This window comes from Erpetoichthys calabaricus, chromosome 4, assembly GCF_900747795.2.
Source record: "Erpetoichthys calabaricus chromosome 4, fErpCal1.3, whole genome shotgun sequence".
Taxonomy (NCBI): Eukaryota; Metazoa; Chordata; class Cladistia; order Polypteriformes; family Polypteridae; genus Erpetoichthys; species Erpetoichthys calabaricus.
The window spans coordinates 211,075,422-211,099,680 of record NC_041397.2 but is presented as its reverse complement, the minus strand read 5'-3'; the positions used below and the strand labels follow the sequence as shown (position 1 = coordinate 211,099,680).

General features: G+C 36.5%; 1 protein-coding gene across 36 annotated transcripts in view; it reads right to left on the bottom strand.

The window, feature by feature from the left end:
- The window catches only part of dlg2 (discs, large homolog 2 (Drosophila)), a 1,641,316-nt gene that overhangs the window by 349,498 nt on the left and 1,267,559 nt on the right, over window positions 1-24,259 (bottom strand). For 27 of the 36 annotated variants that reach the window (XM_051926947.1, XM_051926951.1, XM_051926957.1 and 24 more), the window contains 6 exons: window positions 23,949-24,073; window positions 12,185-12,354; window positions 11,804-11,824; window positions 10,323-10,459; window positions 3,203-3,347; window positions 1,632-1,797 (listed from right to left, as the gene is read on the bottom strand). In XM_051926947.1, the coding sequence (XP_051782907.1) occupies window positions 1,632-1,797; window positions 3,203-3,347; window positions 10,323-10,459; window positions 11,804-11,824; window positions 12,185-12,354; window positions 23,949-24,073 (764 nt within the window). The remainder of the gene's footprint in view (window positions 1-1,631; window positions 1,798-3,202; window positions 3,348-10,322; window positions 10,460-11,803; window positions 11,825-12,184; window positions 12,355-23,948; window positions 24,074-24,259) is intronic. The other 9 variants (XM_051926949.1, XM_051926954.1, XM_051926978.1 and 6 more) reach the window with 3 other exon arrangements.

The following is a 24,259-nucleotide window of genomic DNA, read 5'->3' as shown; positions in this document are numbered from 1 at the left end:
AAAATTAAGCTTTCAGAGAAATCTTAAAATCAGTAGCATTGTATTTTTTGTATTGTTTTACAGCAATGATTTTGCCCAGGTCTGCCTTTTTTTTTTAAATGATGTACAGTAAAATAGAGTTCCACTTAACTCAGCAGAGTTAAATAATTTATTATGATATAAAATCAGCCAAGCTTGCTAACTTAAAAGTATTGTCTTGTTTAAAGTTATTACAATAAATCGAATAAAAATAACTGAAAATTTAGACAGTGATGACCCAATTCTAAAGTCACTAAGTCAGGCTGACATGTGAATATAAACACAATACTCCAGCATGCCTTCTGTTTTGGCTAGTGTTTAAAATAATCCACCCTTTGTGTTGATGTTCCCTCTCTTGCTCGTTAGCAAGAAAATAAATACTCAAATAAAGCCTTACTTTATATGTATAAAACTAATAAAACTCAAAATCTGTAATGTTACAGAAACACAGAATTTGATGTTGATTACGCTAGTTGGGGCAACACAATGCAAAAAAACCATGAAGCCGCACTGAAAACTTTACAAAGAAAAGCACCTAGCTTCTTCTGGGAAGATTTGTACTTTTCTGGGATATTAATGGTAAAAGCATTTTATTAGGTCAGAGGTCTTTGGAATTGGAAGTGTAAAAAGCATACATTGCAAAGAAAGTATTCAGTTTTTAAGTTTGCATTTGAATTACTCAGTTTGCATCAAGGTTTGCAATAGAGAGTAATAAAAGGTAATTCTAGCAGGGAGTTTGCCATCTGCCTCATTTGCTTCATTTGACTATTATCTGTCACACACTGTCTCCACATATTTATTTTGATTTTGAAAGAAAAAAGGAAACTTACTGTATGTGGTGTGAATGACATCAATTATGACAGAACTCTCAAGGTTTGAGACTTTAATCAATAAACAAGTGTTGATTGACAATTAAAAAATAATTCATTAATTCACTAATGTATTTCCAAATCTGTTTATTGCAATACAGGATCACCACTGATCAAAAAATCCATTGGCAGCAGTGAACATAAGACAGGAACCATACATGGAAGAATTGCCAGTCAGCTGCAGGTCACATTTGCTAACATTTCCATAATAATTCATGCCAGGACAATTGGGGGATTCCAAATAATGTAGAAAAGGTTATTTTTGGAGATGGATTGCAACTGGAGAACTGTACCTTGAAAATACTTGCATGAGGACAGGGAAGATACATTAACTCCATATAGAGTATGTTAAGTCAGACTAGGACTAGGTTCCAGAGTGTGAGGCAGCAGAAAAAACCCCTGTGCTACCAAGATGCTCGCGATTACAATAACAAAAGATGACCTGTTGTTACACATATTTTGGTCGCAATGTGATATCAGGAAACAGCTATTAATGCTCAACATGACACCCATTCAGCATGCACAAAGTACACTTAACTTAAAATTTGCAACACTTAAAAATGAAAAATATATTCATGCTGTAAAAAACATAAAAGCTCTGTCACACACAACTAAATATTCCAGCATGCAAACAATGAAAATGTTTCATTGACAGGACATCTTTTGGCTTGACAGACAAACAGGACATCCAGGTTAACGGTACCTGTGAACATTATCTTCTGTTAGTAAAGAGGAAGAAATTACCGTAAAAATGAAAAACCATCCAACCTGTTAAGATCATCTTCTCCAAGCATATGTTTTGGAATTGGAGAGTACCTTCCTGGTGAAATAGGAGGAAGTGTTGATTTATACTCCAAAGTACCGTTATTGCCTGGAGATGAGATATGATTTTCCAGTGTTGGTGAAAACGCTGAAAAGGAAAAGATAACCATTGTCAAAGGTCATCAGTAGCTGAAAATGATAATAATGCAAAAAAATGAAACATTCATTATTATTTGAATCCATTCAATTACCTGCAAATGTTATCCACAACTAATATTCTTAAATGAATAAAGTTACAGCACTTATTCAGAAGGCTTTTATGAAAAGGGATTTGGTAAACAGTTAAATCAAGACACCAATTTTACTGTTCAAGACAACTTATACTGTTATTGATCGATTAAATTTAATGATAGCATGATATTCCTTTATGATGCCTAATAAATTATTCTAAGTTTTGAATGTAGTTTAGTCTATAAATCTGTACTCTGGACTGAAAGTCTTATTTAGAATAAATCGTTTACTCCTAAAGTAATCATCTGCTGAATCCTGGTATAAATATATAGGCTAGGACACTAAATGTGTTGAATTATTCCAAGAGGATACACTTTTAGAAGCATTTGTTCTTTTATTGCTGAATTAAAATACACTTTTAGAAGCATTTTTTTTTATCGCGGAATTAAAAATTGCATAAACCACACAATAGGAAAAGCATGAGAAGGTGCTGATATACTGTTGGGATTCTACACAACATGAGCAGATGCTAATAAGCAAACATTTAGTAAAGAGCACTTCAATACATTGTCCAAGAGCAAAGCCAGCAGTGATCAGAAGGTCTTCATAAGTGCCAGCTACCTACATTTAATGGCCACCCAGTAAAAAAATAAGTACAGACAGGATGGCTATTAAAAATGTTACATAAGGAAATACTGAACATTGATTGAGGACTCTTGAGAGGTGCAGCAATAAACTGTTGGTTGAATGCTTCAGAAATGTATTAGTCATGGATATTAATAAGCCATGGAAGCACTGTCAATAAGGTGTAGTGTTTTTTAATTTCTGTAATATGTATGACACATAGTGACAATGAACACTTAACTTTATAATTGAAAAAAGAATGAAAACCGTTTTCTTCCCCCTTCAGTAGTCAAGTATTTTTCGTGGGTCAACCTCCTCACTCATAATGTGGGTACTAGCATCATATGTCTTTCCTGGATTGTACCTTACATTATAACAGATAACACGCTTTGTACACCTGTGTCACTCTTACTGCATTTCCTTACATATGGTGCCTCCCATGTGACATAAGTCAGAGCAAGTATGTTGGTAGAATTTCACATATACACATTTTTGTCATTTTTGTTTTTGAGTAGTTGTGTTTGTTATTTTAAGGATTTTTATGTAGGTTAGAAATGCATATATAGTGTATAGACTTTATTACAGTGCATGGAAATAGAGTAATACTATTTTTCAGTTACACAACTAAGAAAGAACCCATCAACAGCACCACATTATTGAAGTTAAGCAGAAACAACTCAAGAGATTACATAGCTTACAATGAGTGATATCAGGTGGTCCATATGGATCTGTAAGGTATACACTTGTTGGCTTCCCAACTTTCAAATAGACCACATCTGATGTATTTTTTAATATGGCTACAGCTTCCTCATGACTGACTTCTTCCAAACTGTAGTTGTTAACCTGAAAATGAGCATAAGAAAATTATACTTTATTTTTATAACAACATAAAAGCAACCAATTATTAAATTTTGTTTTTTAACTTTACTTTTTCACCCTTTCTTCATAATAGCTTATTTCTTCATGAATATACAGTACCCTTTCCTTCTTTACAGTTCATTTCATTTTACAAGGTCCTGTAAGCGTCATTGTCTCGGCTTTACTTTTATTTTCATTTTTCACTCATCTTCTTTTTCAGCCTTTAGTCTCAAATAAGCTTTTATACATTTAAATGTAATCACTAGTTTCAGGTAGGCCTGCTAAATTTTAATGATGGAATTGACACAAAAGACTAACCACAAATTATCATATTCACTTTGCTCGGCTAGCCATCCATATCTATCCCCTAAGCAAAGTACTAAGTTTTATTTTATGACAATCTTTATAGCTTGCTATCAGCTGTTGCAGTTATACAATTTTACCTTAATCAGTTTCACAGATATGGCTACCAGACACAGATAAATCAGTTTATTACCACCAATATTATTATCGGCTAGAGCTCAATTGACCAAATCTTACACCCTGAACAAAGCACACCATAAATTTGATTTTGTCTTCCATCATAACTTTTCCAGTCTCCTTCTACAATGTTACATTAGGCTAAGAATGGCGAGTCCAGATATAGACTTTCATCATTCAGAAATACTATCTTGACTCTTCTCTCGATTAGATTTCTTCTCAATGTCTGACTATGATGTTACTGACTAAATGACTTTGTTTCACAAAATTTAGCAATGCTTTGGCTATATTACAGACTCTAAATTTTTACTGTACTTCACTTCCTTGAGTGCTTTTATGAGCTTCAAAAATTCCACTTTTAGACAGTGAGTCATCCATCTTTTTTATTATTATTTTCTTACTTTACTGAGGCCTACATCCAAGGTAACTTACAACATCTGAGATACAATTGTTTATACTTCTTTTGCTTTTCCAATTGAAGCACAGGCAAATGAAGTGACTTGCTCATGGTCACATAGTGTCAGTTCTTTCCATCCACATACAAACTTGTGTGGAACTGACATTTTAAGATTGCACCCATCCTTTTTCTAAAATGTTTCATGCTACTCCCGCTTGGTCCCATACACAGTACTGCCTACTGTCACCTTTAGCACAATAATTCGTGTCCCACACCCACATGAACACTCAAATTCTAGTTTTTTTTTTGCAGGTGGATGATATGATTTGTCTTGTTCTGCAAAGTAAATTTTAGTAGGTTGTGTGAGAGATTTTTTTTAAGACTTCACCAATGACGTTTGTTTGAGATGACTGGCCAATTTTTTCATATCGGTCAGAAGACGAATAACCACAATTGCCAGTTTCATCAACACTAAAGAGAAATTAATTTAGTGAATGTGACACATAGGGGGCACTATCGCTCCCTTGAACCCTCCGATCAAACGCCAGAAACCAGGTAAAAGTCCAATAATTATTTATTTTATAATAAATACGTGCACAAAGCACCTCCACCTCCACTATACTTCAATAAACAATAAAAAATAATAAACAATACACTAATCAATCCTCCACTCTCCCAGACGCGTTGCCACCCTTCCACCCAGCTCAGCTAGATGTCTGGGATTTCCCACAGTCCTTTTATAGTCCGTGACCCGGAAGTGTTTCGCTCCCTCTGTCCATGTGACTATGAACACTTCTGGGTCAGATAACAACTCTTCTTCTTCATCCCGGAAGTACATCATTCCTCCTGTCGCTGTGATTAAGACGTACTTCTGGGTTATAGTGCACGTAACGGTCTCTGGTCCTCCCTGCAGCGTCCTCTGTTGGCTCCCAAGGTATCCAGCAGGGCTGTAAAGGAAAACTCCACTGTCCATGATTCCCTGCTGGTATTCGGGGCACCTCCATGCTGCAGGGAGAGCTCCACCTGGCGGCCTGGGGGTATTGGCCGGAATGAACGGCCGGCCATATATCACATGAATCATTTTAATATTTGTGCATTGCTGTTATGTCTTGCTTTGCTACTCAGAGCAGTGACTATATTTGTTCTATACTCAGTGATGAAAATTACTTGGTTGCTTAAGAACAGAGGAGGGTTTCTGAAAATTCCGCAATAAAGCTAAAGATAGAATAATGTTAGTCATCTTTAAGGTGTTGGGCTGAAATTGTGTCACAATAAAGAACTCTAGAGACAAGCTCATAGTTGTCATTAATACGGATAATACTTGTGCATTGGTTTGCGTGTTGTATTTACCCAATTATTTGACACCCATTGTATGCCCAACCTACCTAGAAGGGCGTCTCTCTCCCTCTCTCTCTGAATTGTCTTTCACAAGATTTCTTCCATTTTTTCCCTACAAGGGTTTTTTTTTGGGACTTTTTTGTTTTTTTAGGAAGTTGAGGCTGGGAGGCTGTCAAAAACAGGGCCTGTTAGAGCCCATTAAAGCATTCCTTGTGTGATTTTGGGCTATACAAGATAAATTGTTGTTGTTGTTATGGAGAACTGTGCAGAGAAGAAGAATTTTTTGCGGTAGCTCACTATCCAGATCAGATGTCAGATGATAGGCATGATTTCACTCACAGCTCCTCCTCATTATATCTGTATTCTTATAAATCACATGCCATGATATTGTTGAAGGATGTGGCAATGTAGTATTGACCTCACATTTGTCAATTCCGAATGCTGTGTCCACCAAATGCTATGTAAATTTCAATAAAGCTTTTGCCTTAGGCTAATCCTGGCACACAAAAATCTCATTTTTTGGTTGCTTGATTCTTTTAGTTCAATTGTCATTTGCTTATAAATGCAATCTTGTTTTTTTCTTTAGGAATGGTGTATTAGAGGCAACTTAGACCTGTGGTGCCAAACTTAATAGCTACTGTAAAGTAAAACTTTCAAATGCATATTAGAACAAGCAAAAGGTGTATGCAATCATTTCTCATCAACCTGCAATGTAGAACGATGACTGTATGTTCTATTTTATTTAGCATATTTTAAAGGCTTTAAATATCCAAATATTTAGCCAGGTCAGGTAATTTACACTTTCACAGTGCAGCTTTCAGTATAACCAGAATATTTATTGCATTATTGTGTCTGTATTTCTGTTGGAAAAACCAATCACACTGCCTAAACAGTAAGTTACCGTTACATAAATAATATTTTTGTTACCTCTATTACATTTATGGAACACCAAAATATTTTAGTCGACAATTCATTTATAGGTCAGTCTATATCCCTATACTTGCCTGTGTTCAAAGGCTCTGAGTAGTGACTGAAAGAATTACATCACAAATACAAGAAGGTGAAATTAATCTCCTACAAAGGGTTTCTGGGCTTACTCTTTGAGAAAAGGTGAGGAGCTCGGCCATACGGGAGGACTTAAAACTGTCACTTCTACATATTGAGAGGAACCAGCTATGGTGGTGTGGGCATTTACTGTGGGTGCCCCAATGCACCTCTGATAGGTAGTGCATATAGCATGGCCTTCTTGGGGAAAAAGCAGGGGCGCACCCAGGATATACAGGTGGAACCATTTCTCTGTACTGCCCTGGAAGTGTCTTTGTATTCCCCATGGAAGTCTGAAGTAAGTTGCTGTGGCTAGGGAAAGCTAGATATCTTAGCTCAGCATGTTGCTACCGTGATGATTTTTATTCTTTGACCATCTGGTCCTGTGTGCAGCACTGAAATTGTATACCATGCCACAAAGAATTAAGTCTGATCCCGCAGGGTTACGAAAGGAATGTAAGCCTCAACATTCTGCCAGGATTCTAACCCCATGCAGAACAGCAAAATAACTATCCTTTGAATATACTTAAAATTGTTGATGTTAAGTCACACTCTAAGCTAATTGTTTTTGACCTAACTGCAGATAAATGATTCAACAGAAAGTCTCATCTTACATTATGTCTTCGTGAACCAAGTTTCAATAATGTCAATGCCAAAATATGAAAAAAAATGTGAATACAAGATTTTTCTTGAAATTGCTATATTTGGAACACCTCCAGAATCCTTTCCTAAAGAGCATCATCATCTTGGATGCAAAAGGCAACCCCATAACTTCATAAGCTTTACTAAGGAATACCGCAACACAATATTTATCTTCAATCAAGAGCTACATTATTAACAGAATCCAACTTTGGATTATGCTTTACTAGAGTCCTGAAAAGTATCAAATGCCATGAGCAAATAAATATTTCTTATGGCTAAGTATATGATTTAGTTCCAATTCAACATGTATAGCTATTGCACTCTTAATAAGTGTTTAGTGGGATCTATAACAATGTACCTGTTTAGTCTGCCATTGTCCTACATTCCTAGTTTTTAATTCAAATTAAAAATCCATGTTCCACTCAGCTTTAAATAAATTACAAATTTCTTAATATTTTACATTTTGTTTTGTTATTCCTGCTTGTATGGACACTTCCTCACATACAGTAATGTTCTGTTTTGATGACTAAATTGTACTTGTTGTAATCATTCTACTTCTGTACTTCGATTTTCTTTTACTAAGGGTAGCAAACTCAGGTGGGCAGGCCACAGTATCCTATTGTGATGACAAGTCTGTGGCTTTTATTTAAAAATTGCAACCTGGAGAGCCCCAGCTCCGATGGGATGTGGGTGTGCATTAGCACGCTTCGCCACAGGGTTGGTTGGTGTGCTTGGCTGATCACACATTTACATGCAAATGTGAACAGATCAGTGAGGGGCCTCATTCACATCTCAGATGAGGCAGCATATAACATCTGCACCCAATCAGACCACATAAAAGAAGCCTGCATGGCAGAGAGGGGAGGAGAAACAGGAAGGAAACAGAGAGAAACAGAGAGCTGTGAGAGAAGTATTTGAGTGGTAAAGCAGGATGAGGCAGCTTGCCAGTCAGTGACAGGCAACGTGGTTGCTAGCTCCGCAGAGGAGCAAAGGATCTATGCTCTAGGGATGGATCATCCCTGCTGATTATTCTCTGAGGAGCAGGTACAATCACAGGGGAGTCCTCCTCAGGAATCTGAGGTACGCCATTGGAGCGAGAAGGAGGACAGAAGAACAACAGACCCCCAAGCAGTCTGGCAGCTGTGGATTGAGGCAGCTAAGACATGGGTCCATAGAGAGGACCGCGGCTGCTAAAGTCTCTGCCACTAAGCAAGTTATGAATAGCTGTGGACATGGAGAAGGAGTTGTGCTGGGCTCATCTGGCATCAAAGAAGGAACATTAAGGACCCGATGACTGCTTATTTTACTCTGATTTTAAATCTGGATTTTAACTCACAGACTGTCACTGTTTTTACTGTTATAGGAGAGGACAATGATCTCTGATGCAGATGTGCTAATCCTCATCACAACTACATCATACTTGGTGACAAAATACTTCAGCACACAATGGAGACTGCAGTCTGATGAAGCCAACATGAAAATGCCATCTTTAAACAGCAGAGATGCATTATTCGTGTCCTCATACTGGATGCTTACCAAACCTTAGATGTGCCTTGATATTCTCGTCATGAAAATTTCTAGCTCTTTTGTCAGAGTCCTACATCCCTTTTAAATGCAAATTACATAACCATAAGTCTCACTTGAAAAGGGACCAAATGATATGTACTATCAAAACCAAAGCCCTAAATATGTAGTATCTTCCTCAATATACCATGACCATAATCCTTCCCCAAGTTGGGATGTACATGTATACATGTAGTCCTTTTACATTCATCTGTACAAGGACAAACAGTTGGTGCATTTTTCTTTAGTCAGTGTGATAAAAGCTGTAATAGTAAGGATGTTGTGTATTGTGATCTTAAATAAATAATAAAATAAAGCACCAGTACTGAGGTGCTGTTTCCACACAATATTGAAAAGGTATGTTGCCCAAGACATGAATTAAATATCCAAAGCTTTAAGGATTTCAGGCTACATGTTATCGGTGCCAACAATCTGGTGACCACAGGAGAATCTTTAGCTTCAGAAATGAATCAAATCCCACTGGATGCTTTCTGTATTTAGGGTGTTTCCAATGGGTTCAGAATTCCTCAAAGAATTTCTTTCAGCTGTCGAGAATATCCTAATCACCAAATATGTTGCCAGAACCTCTTAGATAGATAGGACCGGCCTTAGGCATAGGCGAAGTAGGCGAACGCCTAGGGCCCCAGCGTCTGGGGGGCCCCGAAACGTCTCCTTGGTCTAATTTTCACGCATTTCGCAGAGCTTCCAGGGGGGCTCTGCCCCCCTCAGGGGGCCCCTGGACCCCCCTTTTGCCTAGGGCCCCATAATACCTAAGACTGGGCCTGACAGATAGATAGATAGATAGATAGATAGATAGATAGATAGATAGATAGATAGATAGATAGATAGATAGATAGATAGATAGATAGATAGATAGATAGATAGATAGATAGATAGATAGATAGATAGATAGATAGATACTTTATTAATCCCAAGGGGAAATTCACATACTCCAGCAGCAGTGTACTGATACAAAAAACAATATTAAATTAAAGATTGATAACAATGCAGGTAAAAACAGACAATAACTTTGTATAATGTTAACGTTTACCCCCCCGGGTGGAATTGAAGAGTCGCATAGACTAGGGGAAGAACGATCTTCTCAGTCTGTCAGTGGAGCAGGATAGTGACAGCAGTCTGTCGCTGAAGCTGCTCCTCTGTCTGGAGATGACACTGTTTAGTGGATGCAGTGGATTCTCCATAATTGACAGGAGCCTGCTGAGCGCCCATCGCTCTTTGTGGTTGTCCCAGTTTCTCACCTTCTACAGATGTGGTTTAACTTTGGCCAGCATTGCAGATTATACTTTCTTAGCATGCTGTGACCTCTTGGTCAGTTCTGGAAGCCTGACTCCCTTATATACTGTATATTTCAAATAGAATTCTTACAAGTAAAATGAATTGGAATATGTACTGTAGTTTCAGTGGTTTCAGAGAATTCTTGAAGCTGACCTCTGTTTTAATACATTATGCTGTAGCTTTGATACATGATTTCTTACCATAAGCAGCCTGTCTCCCACTTGCAATCTCCCATCTTTCTGTGCTGCTCCACCATCAATTATTTTGGTCACATAAATGCTATTGTCTCCTGGGATGTGTTGGTTTCCCACTCCTCCTGCAATGCTAAAACCCAGTCCTGGGTTCAAAAAAGAATAAATAATTTTATTTACGTTACTTCATATTAGTGGCTATAATTTCAGCTAAAGTTAGCAACAATTTTAACAATACTATGTTATTGGTAAACATTTCAAATAACAAGTTTAACTTAGAACAGAATATTATATAGCCATTGATAGAGTCTTTTCCTTTTGTCCCATTACAAGCTTTGTAACTTTTTTCAGAATGCTAGGGTGTGCAGCCACAAATTAAACATTTGCTTACTTGTAGACATTAGTGTTTAACAAATAAACAGATCTTAACAGGGTTTTTAGATTTTTTGAAGACAAAATTTGTTTTTTTTTTGTTTAAGATTAGCAGTATTACTATTTGGTTCATAAAATAGCAATGTACTGCACTTACATTGTTTGCACCTCTGAAATTACAACTGTTATACTATGCTTTATGTTTTTTCCATCTTAATTTTTAGATGAGAGCATGTTTAATTGGGTGAGAATAGCTAAGACTCTACAATAAACTAAAACTGATAAATTCATAATTCATAGTAGAAGTATTGTCACTTGCACAGAGTATAGTGAAATTCTTAATTGCATGCCCATCTAACATGCAGATATTAAAAGAGACATAATGATTCCTAAATACAGTATACAATTAAACATGTTTATTTATGAAACTGCATTTTTATTTGCTTTCTGTAATGTTGCTATCTGACATGAAACAGTACAGGCAATATCTTTTGAAACATTGAGTATACAGTTAATAGCAATTTTAGTAAAACCAGATTACAGAAGGTTTAAAAGTAAGTGTGTACTCTTAATTATTTTAAGTTGTTTTACGCAACATTACTCTCTTTTAATTTTAATAAAACTGTTTTTTTTTTCCATTTTCTACTGAACAGGGATGATAACAAATATGAATCACAAAACTGGAACTTATAGTTAATACTTTATGTTTTGAAAGACATTGCAGCTTTAGATAATACTTGAAAAGAGGCAATTTATGACTGGTCTTTAAAAGTCTAGACTTCTCCAGCTAGTGTTGGAAAATGTTTCTAAGGATAAGGTGATCTGTCCATCTTAAGAAACAGCCATTGAGACACTCATCAGGAAAAATAAAGCTTTTTAAGCATTTTAAAAATGCAGTTCTCAATATTAAAGCTTTGATGCTTCAAGCAAAGAAAGCCAGCCGTCATCCATTTAAAATTTTTTTTCCTCCATTTAATTGAACCTGCTTTATAAATTATGAAGCTGTGGGGAACAACAGCAAGAAAAGTGCAAGGCTGGACTAGACGGGACACCATCACTTCACAGGACACTCTGACACACACCCCACACCTACTCACACGAGGACAATTTAGACTCACCAGCTGGCTTAACGTGCATGCCTTTGGGATTTGAGAAGAAAACTACAGTAAGCACGGGGAAAACAGGAAAACTTTTTGCAGAAAGTATTGGCTGGGCCAGTGGCTGACTGTCCCATTCCAACCTTATTAAGCTGAATTTCCACGTTAAAAAAGATAAACTTTTAGGCATAATATGCTAAATATTTTAAAGTTGAAAATCTACTGGACTATATTGTAGGATGTTATTCAGCACAGTGCATAAAAATGAAAGTTATTTGATCTTAATTTGTTTGAAGCTTATTTTGCTATGTTTAAAACAAAAAATAAGAATGGTTTTCTAATTACGTCCAATGCAAAATAAAAGCCGATTACTAAACATTCTAAACAAACAATAATATATACCTTTTGGTCCTTTTATAAGTTTGATTTCCACTACTGTTTCTAGCATCGGTCTTCTCCTGCGTACATATAGTCTTACAATTGAACCTGCCACTTTTAAGGCTTCAACGGCTTTACTGTGAGAGACTTCAGAAACATCAACGTCGTTCACCCGCAGGATACAATCGTTAACTCTGCAAAATGAGAAAAAAACATTGTGAACGATTTCAGATTGTGGTGTAACAGATTGATTTATTCAGGTGATTTCTTTGGTGAGGAAGCTCAAAAGGTTGCAGATATCTTTTTAATGTAAATAACATACAACTGCACTGAAATATGTGATTATTGACAAGCTAATACACTGTAAAAGTAGGTGTATACAGTAATCCCTCCTCGATCGCGGGGGTTGCGTTCCAGAACCCCCCACGAAAGGTGAAAATCCGAGAAGTACAAACCATATGTTTATAGGTTATTTTTATATTGTCATGCTTGGGTCACAGATATGCACAGAAACACAGGAGGTTGTAGAGTGACAGGAACGTTATTCAAACACTACAAACAAACATTTGTCTCTTTTTCAAAAGTTTAATCTGTGCTCCATGACAAGACAGAGATGACAGTTCCGTCTCACAATTAAGAGAATGCAAACATATCTTCCTCTTCAAAGGAGTGTGCGCCAGGAGCAGAGAATGTCAGAGAGAGAGAAAGAGAGAAAAGCAAACAATCAAAAATCAATAGGGCTGTTTGGCTTTTAAGTATGCAAAGCACCGCCGGACAAAGCAGCTGCAAGGAAGGGAGCAATGTAAAAGTAGTCTTTCAGGATTTTTTAGAGGAGCGTCCGTATCCTCTAGGCCAGTGTGCGAACAGCCCCCCTGCTCACACCCCCTCCGTCAGGAGCAGAGAATGTCAAAGAGAGTGAGAGAGACAGAGAAAAACAAACAATCAAAAATCAATACGTGCCGTTCAAGCTTTGAAGTATGCGAAGCACCGTGCGGGAAGCATGTCGCTTGACAAAGCCAGAAGGGAGAAATGTGAAGATAATCTTTCAGCATTTTTAGACGAGTGTCCGTATCGTCTAGGGGTGTGAACAGCCCCCCTGCTCAAACCCCCTCCGTCAGGAGCAGAGAATGTCAGAGCAAGAGAGAGAGAGAGAGAGAAAAGTAAACAATCAAAAATCAATATGTGCTGTTTGATCTTTTAAGTATGCGAAGCACCGTGCAGGAAGCATATCGCTTGACAAAGCAGCCATATGTAAGCCCAGCAAAGATGGCAGCAATGTGAAGGTAATCTTTCAGCGTTTTGTGAGGAGCAGCCATATCCTCTAGGGGTGTGAACAGCCCCCGTGCTCAAAATATATTTGAGGAGTTTTATTTAATACGTAATACGCGCTCTGGTTGGGTAGCTTCTTAGCCATCTGCCAATAGCGTCCCTTGTATGAAATCAACAGGGCAAACCAACTGAGGAAGCATGTACCAGAAATTAAAAGACCCATTGTCCTCAGAAATCCGTGAACCAGCAAAAAATCTGCGATATATATTTAAATATGCTTACATATAAAATCCGCGATAGAGTGAAGCCGCGAAAGTCGAAGCGCGATATAGCGAGGGATTACTGTAGTGCAATGAAGAATACAATTATGCCCTTTGCAAACTAATAGATGACCACACATACATAATGATTAAAGACATTCATATTAAACAATTTTAATGAATTAAAAATTGTCTGAGAGGAGGGAAGTAAGGACTAATTAGAAACTGAATATAAGAAATATACAAAGAAAAATAAAATAAAAGAATGAATGGAAAGCTTAATTGTGTTTATAATGATTACAAAATAATTACATATCACATTAAGTGAGTCTTATTGTAATACATATCACATTACAATAGGGAGAAGGTGATTTCCTGTGGAGACTTAAATTCTTCAGACTACAAATAAACCTATGACTTTTCATAGAATAATCAAAATTTTATTTTGCAAAAACACTTTGCATAAGAGCTTTAAAAGCCATGGCTAGTAAAAAAAAAAATCTGATCACTCATCACTTGTGCAGACTTATGTTGTTTTGTAAAGATTCTTATGGTTTCTTAACAGGAATACACATTCACCTTCTCACTTGCAGTGCTAAGTGATTGTAACATTTGCTTATATGTTAAGTCTATCTAAATAATTGATGTTGGTGAGATTTAACATTTATTCAAGAAATATAAGATAAAAATCAATTATATCATTGATCTTGACAACTTGTATTAAAGGTGGTGTGATGGCTTGGTTGGTGGATATTCAGAATCAAAACAGTAAGTCTATAAGATGTGTTACCACCTTATAGGAATTTTATCACCAGCTGTGAAAGCTGTCGTTGTGACTTATGTAGCGTGAATACCGCAATCCTTTCAGATAGATGATAATAAGCTTTTTAAAATCTCAGTAGTAGATACAAGATGAACACAACTAAAACTAATGTTTGCATCAAGGGAGATATTTTTAACGTAATGAACATAGGCAGCTATCCACAGACAATGTATGGTAACACCAGGAGATTTAATCCCTTCTTAGATTGTAGTTATTATGGACAGCAAAAGATAAATGCTACATGACAAAGGGCAGAGTGCCTTTATGGACTTTCCGGAAATACTATGTAATCATGCTAGTTAGTAAACTTGGTGATTTTTAGTGTATGAGTCGTTGTGGAGTAAGAAGACAATGGAGAGCGCTGAAGGAGTTTTAAGTGAGAAATATCAAGGCAAAGACTGTGTGGATTGGGAGCTGTAATTACTATCAGGAAATAGTATATATTTTCTCAGTACACACTGTTTCTAGCCGTATTTTTCCAAGTTTTAATTATATATATATATATATATATATATACTGTATATATATATATATATATGTATATATATATATATATATATATATATATATATATATATATATATATATATATAGTATATATTGTAGTTGGGCGGTGGAAGGACAGACTGGAATCAATGAAAATTTTGGGACATCAACCAGGCCTTGCCATTTATCCATCACCTCACAATGTAAATTGAACAAGAAAAAGAGAAATGAAAAATCTCCAGTCCAGGATCCCTCCTATACGGGAGTTAGTCTTGTGTTCCGCTCTGCGGCTTGCTCTGGCTATCCAAAAGACGCCTATCTTTAGGCTGCCCGTCCTTTATGGTGAAACCACCGGAAGGGTGGGGCTAGGTGCCCTTATTAGGTGGTATCTCTGAGCTGTGTTTGAAGAAGAGAAACAGGACAAACTCAACGGTAGCTCCCCCTCTCATCTCAGCGGGTTATTACACACCAGTTCCAAGCCCTCAGAAGGTCCTCCAATGCCTATACATGACAATATATACATATATATTTCTTATTATTCTTGTTTTCATATTACATTTTCATTTAGAGTGCTTTGTACTACTGCTTTAAACTGTCAAAAAGTGGTTTTGAATAACAATCTTAGAGCTTGTACATCTCTACATGTCTGCAAGGTTTTTTTAGCTATGGTCATTTTTACTACTTTTACTAAAATATTCAGGTTCGGCTGATTTTCAATCTTTCCCTTCATGGCTGATTTATTGTGATTGTGCCTTATGATGGATTGGTGCCCTGTCTAAAGATGGTTTCCCCCTTGTAGCTGATGCTTTCTGGGGAAGGCTTCAGCTCCCAAATAACCATAAAAAACAGCATCAAGAGATGAATGGATATGAGCATCTAATTAAAACATGCCTTAATTAAAATCTGAACCAAATACACATTTTTTTAATTTTTATTAATTTTAATAAAAAGCAAATAACAAGCCATACAATCAAATCAAACATAACAAAAACAAATTTCAATATAAAATTCAATCACCCAAAAGAAAGAAAGTGAGGAGAGCCAGCCAACAAAGTAAATCTCTGAAGCAGCAAGATCCTGCCACATTTTAAAAAAGATCTGAACAGATCCTTTGAATGAGAATTTGTTTTTTTCAATTTCATATAGTATAGGAAAAAAAATTCCTATCACTTGTCAGCCTGCTTCAGAATAAGAAATAAGTTTGAAAACATATTCATGACATAACAATTCATGTTCGAGGGCTGTGCAGACATGGTAGCCTGCAATGTTCAGTTGACTTCAAGGTTGCAGAGGCCAAAGGCTATCTTACCAGGACTGAGCAAAAAGCTGAAAACAGGCCTGGACAGGACTCTTTACCATCACAAAGACCGCTCTCAAGCATAAACACACCCCACATTCACACATAGTGACAATTTCCATCCATCCATCCATCCATTTTCCAACCCGCTATATCCGAACACAGGGTCACGGGGGTCTGCTAGAGCCAATCCCAGCCAACACAGGGCGCAAGGCAGGAAACAAACCCCGGGCAGGGCGCCAGCCCACTGCAGGGCACATAGTGACAATTTGCAGTTGGCAATTAACATAACCAAAATATTAATAAAAAATAAATACCCTTTTGTAATGAATTCCTTATTTGCTTGAGCATGTATGGCCATAGTAATTTTCATGAAATGGGACTTGAAAAGCTGTTCAGTCATGACAGATGTTAGGGAATAACAGAAGTGGAAGGCAAACTTTTATTACAGCCACTGACCATTATGGATGTCAAGTGAATGTGTCACTCTGATGGCAAATTATTGGATGACCAGATTTTTTAAAGTCTTAAACTGGGACACTTGTGTAGCATGTATGCCCATATATAAAGCCCATTCTCATTTGTTTAATGTCTACTTTTTATCTTCATCAGCAGTGAGGGATCGTTGCCGCACCCTCCACACAACAAACTACCTGGATTAGGCTTCACACAAAATTGAATTACAATCACAAATACAGTATAACTTTGTTCTAACTACTGTATATGTTGTATCTCAACACTGCTTTAAAAATATACCAGTCTGAAAAGCTGCTTTGCCAGCAAAATGACCCTCCCACACTAGAAGTCTGAAGGAATAAAATAAATAATTAAAAAAAAAGAAATAGAACTGTGTGGTCAACTTTTTGTATCAGCACTCCATTAACACACAGAATCCATCAGTGAACCTTTTCTGCTCAGGTTAATTTAATTACTTTACTGACAGTTGCTTCTTCTTTTATAATGCTGGTATATCAAATCACAAAAAACACAACCCTGTATCGGAGGAAATCTTATTTTTCAGTCCTTTGGAACATCTCGTAATATGATTATGCCCTTCACTAGCCAAGATTCAGACATGAAAAATTTTAGCCAAGGAATATTGCTTTTCAATAGTTAAGGGACACTGTTCTTGCAGACATGATGTATTATTCTGCAACATTTCTTGCGAGTATTACACTATTTGTTATACAGTATGTACAGATTGTTGATGAATATGTTAGTTTCTTTTAACTGAAATAAGACAAAGCTAAGATATTGTTATAAACCTGATTCAATGCTGAAGTATTTCTGTCATTCAGGAAACTCAAGAAGCTATTAGTTAAACAAGTGCATCACATCCTTTACCAATGTATTGTGAGGCCACTTTCAGATATCTATAGTATATAGAGTTTCACTATCAACTGAATATCTCTTGAAGGCTCAGCTAATGGGAATAGATCACACCAGTAAATCTGTAACAAGAAAATATTTTTCTAAATACTAATTTATATGCTCAGTTTGACCAATACTTTCAGAATGGTAACTCAAAGTTAAATTTAGCTGAATGTCTACTTTGGAATAGAAATATTTCCAAAATCTGGAAAAAAAACACAGCCTGAAATTTTTCATTCTGTGAGACCATCTGTCTCCTATCCTGATTGCAGGGTTTTCCTTTTATTACTCTCTATGATGTGAGAGCTTCTTTGTAACCCCTGGTTTGCAGCTGTCAGGGAGCACTTAGCCGTGATACCACACAGCAAATTCCAGGACTGAGAAAAACAGCGTTGTGATCCATATTTTCTCATTAAAGGAGTGGAGTGGAATAGTCCAGCTCTGTATAGGAAGAGGGAGCTGGAGGAGAGCTCAGCCTCAAGTTGCACTCACAGAAACGTGCCACTTGTAACTCAGAAGCTGTCCCATCTAAAGGGCAGGGTTCTCCTTATCTTTCTCTCTGTAATTCAAGAGCTTACTAAGGTCCCTAGACAAACATGCGGACAAACAAATTCTCTAATGGGCAACTTCTTGAGAGGAAATATGAGTCCCTTTTGAAAATCAATTTATCACGATGAAAACAGTAGTGCAACCTTTAGATGGAGGAAGAGTGACAATAAAATTGACTGAGATTTCCTAAAAGGGTCAGTTGGTATAAAGAATTGTTTTTAAAAGACCAATAGTACTTGTGGTCTAGGTTTGACATCACATATTTCAAAGCTTTGTATATTTTCCTTAACATTCAATATAATAGTGATCCATCAAAGACATTTTTAATTAGTTGTAACATTTTCTTCACAATGAAATGACCAACAACAACACAGTTAAGACTCCTTTGAAAATCATTGTCACTAAAGTCCTCTGGTACAGACTATAACCCAAAAGGAACCTGAGATGATATACATTTTTCAGTTCAAGCCTTTCTAATTTAGATTGTTAGTAGCTAACAATTCCTCAGAATCATTCACAACAGTGGTTCTCAAACGTACAATGGAGGAAAGACAGTCTGACAATAAAGTCTGAAGTGGGGATATTGACAGTGGTACAGGCAAAGGGGCTGGGAAATACAGTAGTTTAAAGGATTTGCACTGGGTGATGGTCTGGGGAAGATTAGGTGTGAGGGATAGGATGTATAGGCAAGGTTTGACATAGACAAGGACAAGTTCCAACACCAGACTGTGCTCAGGTGGAGACAGTTAGACACATGTTTGTGGAGTGTAAGTGGAGACAAGAAGTGTGGGTGAATGTGCAAGAATTATTGATAAGGGTAACAGATTCAGTTTTTTGTCATATGGGTTACTTTTGAAAGGGGAAGGTCTAGTTGGAAATGGCAGAAATTCAAGGGAGGCATTTTTGATATGGCATGTTATTAGCATAGCAAAGAAGTACATTTGGAATGCCAGGTGTATCCTGATAAAGAGGTTTGTTAACTGAGATTTGAAGTGGGTTAAAAAGATTTTGAAAAAGGAGATAATGAGAAAATAATGAAAGAAAGAAAATGGGTTTCAAAGCTGCTATGGAGAGATGGAAAGGTCTGTGGCTATCCGGGAATGGGGAATAAGGCTTTAATTGGAATTGATTTTAAACCAAAACACATGTAAGTAGTATGGATGTTTGGTCCAATGTTTTAGAGGGATGAGGGTTTTGGTTAAGAGATAGAAATGGAAAATGGCTGGATTTGGTATATGGTAAAATAGTTTTGTTGTGGATTGTATTTTGTAAAGTGTAAATAAAGCATATTTTTACCAAAAAACATGGAGTATACATGCCACTGGTGGTATGTGAAGAATTATGTGGTTGTACAAAAAAAAAAAAAAAAAAACTTGTCTCAGTACAGAGCAAGACCAGACAAGATCCACTGTGCAGGAGAAAGAGAATGAAGCTGTTGTGATTGCACATACAATTCAAGAAGTGTTTCCAGACATTACATTTTCTGTGGAGGTGCAGGTGCATATTATGAAAAAAATCCTGAATGGTTTAACTTAATAAAAAATAGGCGTCAGCACCTGAGACAAAGCCTGAGGTTCAATCCACATAAGTGTGTACACCTGATGAGCTCCAATTAGGGCAAAACACGTGTCGTGTACTCTTTGCATTATTTGGCAGCTACTATATATCATGTCTTATGCTTCTCGCAGCTGAGAGGGCAGGGCGGATGTCTGCTGACTGGCCAACTAACCACAAACATTACATGGTTAGTAAAGTTTCTTTTTTTATAAATAGAATTTCTCAGTTTTTAACATTTATATCATAATTGTATTCAGTGATTTTGTTTTTTTTAAGTATTGTATGTATATTAATGAGTTTTCCCTGTGTCAAGGAAGCTTTCAGGAAATACTGCCCCTATCTCAATACTAAAGTGTATAATCAAGCTGTTGTATGATGGCTGCAGAGCTTAAGAAAACTGAATGACTTTTACAACAAACAAACTTTGCAGAAGCTTTACTTCTTATGGCAGTAGTAGTACTATGTATCAAATTTAATGAAGCTCACACTTCTCTAATTTAGGAAACATGTGATTACTGTGAACCTGTAACAATATGTCCTTCACATGATCAACCTGTTTTTTCTAAATCCTTAGAATAAATGAAAATATTACCAATTTATACCAAAACAAAAGCATCCAAAATAGCTCAAAAATGTTATTAGCAAATGTTTGAAAAACCGTCAATGCAGTAGCTAAGCCATTTGGCACCGCTAAATTCTCATGATACACAGTTGCAGTATTAAAGGTAGCATAATCTTCATTTCATTTGTGGAAATGAATCAGATTATAGGTACTCTGAAAATCTAAATTAGTAAAAAAAAATTGCTCAACTAGCAGTTTTATTAAAGCAAACATTAGAAAAAACATTCTTTTTTTCCAACAAAATAGAAGCCCTACTCTATTGGGCTGCTTGAGAGTCTAATAAACCCATTTTTGAGGTTTTCTTGAATGTAGTATTCTATGACTTTTACTTCAGGATGGGAAGGCACAAACATCTTTCTTTAGGTAAAGGCCCTTTAAAATATTGATCGAACAATCACGGTTCTGATAAGGTGGGAACTCTGTAAGATTTTTGCTTATCAAAGACATCTAGAAAGTCTTTATATTCTGAAGAAAGGGTCTCAGCAACATGGCACTGGGCTATTGCCTAAGAAATTTTGCTGACAACCCAGAAAGCAAATTATAATCCAGAATTCAATTTCTCCAGTCCTCCAATTAACCTTCGTGGAATGCTGCCAAAGCTATGGGAATTTATAAATTAACGTACAGTAAGTTTGGAAGTGTCCAGTACACAAAATGCACACTAGTCAAATTACAGATAACCAATTTGCAAATGAAGTGGTGGAGTAAAATTTTAAATTACCCATTTCCATTTGGTCTCCTATCTACTGTAGTAATTCTTAACAGAACCATTAGTGCCATTTTTGAAATGTCGATTTTCTTGCAAAACTTCTAAACTGATCTAATCTAAAATCCTTTAGGGCTAATATTTCAACTTTGTTATTATTTTTCGCTGTTACCTGTTTTGCCAAGATGAACAATTGATTGGCAAGCCACTAGAGCAGGAGAAGGACCAGGAGACAAATCAAAATAATCAGAAATGCAGAACAAGCAAAGGTCCTAATCAAAAGACCTTATCCAAAACCCAATAAAAAATCCTAACTCCTGGTCAAAAAAAAAAACTCACAAAAGAAACTTTGAAGTGAACAAATTTGCCATCTCACATCAAGAACTATTTCTAGTATCCACAAATTGGAACATCGTAAGAATGAGTCTGCTACCTCAAGGACATCATTAGTAGCAACTTACACCAACCATGGAATGACAAGGGCGGCACGGTGGCGCAGTGGGTAGCGCTGCTGCCTCGCAGTTGAGAGATCTGGGGACCCGGGTTCACTTCCCGGGTCCTCCCTGCGTGGAGTTTGCATGTTCTCCCCGTGTCTGCGTGGGTTTCCTCCGGGCGCTCCGGTTTCCTCCCACAGTCCAAAGACATGCAGGTTAGGTGGATTGGCGATTCTAAATTGGCCCTAGTGTGTGCTTGGTGTGTGGGTGTGTTTGTGTGTGTCCTGCGGTGGGTTGGCACCCTGCCCGGGATTGGTTCCCTGCCTTGTGCCCTGTGTTGGCTGGGATTGGCTCCAGCAGACCCCCGTGACCCTGTGTTCGGATTCAGCGGGTTGGAAAATGGATGGATGGATGGATGGAATGACAATGGGACAGTTGCAAACAGCTAAACTCCACAAAAACATAAGAATGGCAATGGCCAAAAAGATAATAAATAATATTAGAAACTATTGAATGTGTCAAAACCAAAATGTAAGTTAAAAAAAGAAAACCCTGTATTTATAATAGTACCATTGAATTATTCTTTGTCTGAATTGCATTAAACTATTTTGTGTCAAAAAACTGTGCAGACAGGCTAAATCTTTCACTAAGATTGGTCCTATTGAGCTTTTTTCCCTCAATTTTTAAACTACTCTCATTAAAATGCTTCAAACTAGTCTGAAATTCTTTCTTTAAAATAGTATGTACAGCAGAGCATTTTGTTTTTTCCCATACACGCCTCTAAATTTACTCAAATATATTTTCACTTAAACGAGTGCTTTTTTAATTTACTACAGAACAGTGCCTGTTCAAATTCAGAGAAAGTAAGAATAATCTTGGGATATGTAATTTTACTGGTTCCAGTATTTGTAAGGATGTTTAAATTACATTATTGAACAATGGAGCAAAAATGGCAAAATCAGCAAAAATCAACAATTTAATTGGGAGTGAGAAAAGACATTGTCAGGTAAAAGAAGGGTAAAAAAAAAACAAGAAGACAAAGGAGAAGATCATGAAAACCCCACAAAAATTGTTGATCAAGTTAGGTGGATTGGCAATGCTAAACTGGTCCTAGAAGTATGTGTGTATGTTTTCACTTTGAGATGAGCTGGTATAAAATGGTATGGCATAGTAACCTGGAAATACAGTAAACCTTAATTCTAAACAATTACTAGGAACAGAACTACAGTAAGACACTATGATTGCAGCAATACCTGGATGGTGGCAAAATGTCAGTGATGTAGTACAAAGCAATGCAAGTCATGTGGCTGAGCAAACTGTAAAAAACGTATATGCTAAAAATATGCTCATTGAAGTCACTTTAAATAATAAAAATAATAATAAAAATGTGACAAAACAAAAGAAATGTGTCAATCAACTTTCTGGCATATACATTTATACTCCTGATATATCCATTATCAAAACTTGCTAAAACCATATCAGGGTCACGAAGAACTGGACACAATTCAAGAACCAGCCCTAGGTGGACAGTAGGCCATGACAGATACAGTCACAGTCTTTCACACACCCACAATCACTCACATGGAATCACAGAGTCAGTTAGTTATTCACAAACACCAAATCCCCAAACCCCCCCCCCCAATCACTCTTATGGAGTCACCAATTCACCTTACACACATGTATTTATGAGGGTGGGTAAAAGTAGCATATTTGGATAACAACCTCTATAGACACAGACAGAATATAAAAATTTCGTACAGAAAATGCCAGAATTAGTGCCACTGACTGTGAGTTCAACAGTGTCTCACCATACCTCTGCTTCCATAGATAGATAGATAGATAGATAGATACTTTATTAATCCCAATGGGAAATTCACATTTATTTTGGAGGTGACTTGTTTATATTTAATAACAAAATGCTATAGTAGTATAATATGGCTATATAAAATTTTAGATTTGTTCAAACCCTTGATTGACCAGTTTTCCCATTTCCATCTATTTTCCTCTAATAACTTTTTAAATATATTATTTATATCCAGACTGATTCACTATCTTCAATTACCATTTACTGTTCAGTCACCTTACCGCTTTTCTAAACAATTCCTTGTATGTGCCTCTGTATCAACAGTTCCTACATTTCTACCTTTCTTTATAATTCTTAATTTTATTTTCATCCTTGAAGTTCTCAATGATGTTATGCTACATGTTATGGTTTATTCTTGCCCCATCTAATGTTATCTAAATTGACATTGCTCTATCTGTTGACCTTTAAAAGTCTAAAAAAATATTGAAGTATGTGATTCAAACTGTGATTGAGTTTACATTTGTTTTATGGTAGTACAGTACTTTTATATGACATTTTGATACCTCAAGCAAGTTAAAATATTATCTTGTCAGTTGCATGATTTATTTACCTAAGCCTCCCATCTTCTGCTGCTGCACCACCTGGTATAATTTTTGTAATAAATATACCAGGATCATCTCCAATGTGGGGGTTGTCAGTACCTCCAGCGATACTAAATCCCAACCCTGAGTTACCCTGCAAAAGAAAAATCCATATTAATTTTTATCATCATTCCAAATATTTCGTTGTATTTTAAGATTGTTTTATTAAAGACAGCTTTTAAAATATTTAATTACATTTAGGTGTGATTGTGTTGCAACACAACCACTTCATGAAATATGACAGTATTAATCACACTAATATAACATTCTTTAGGCTACT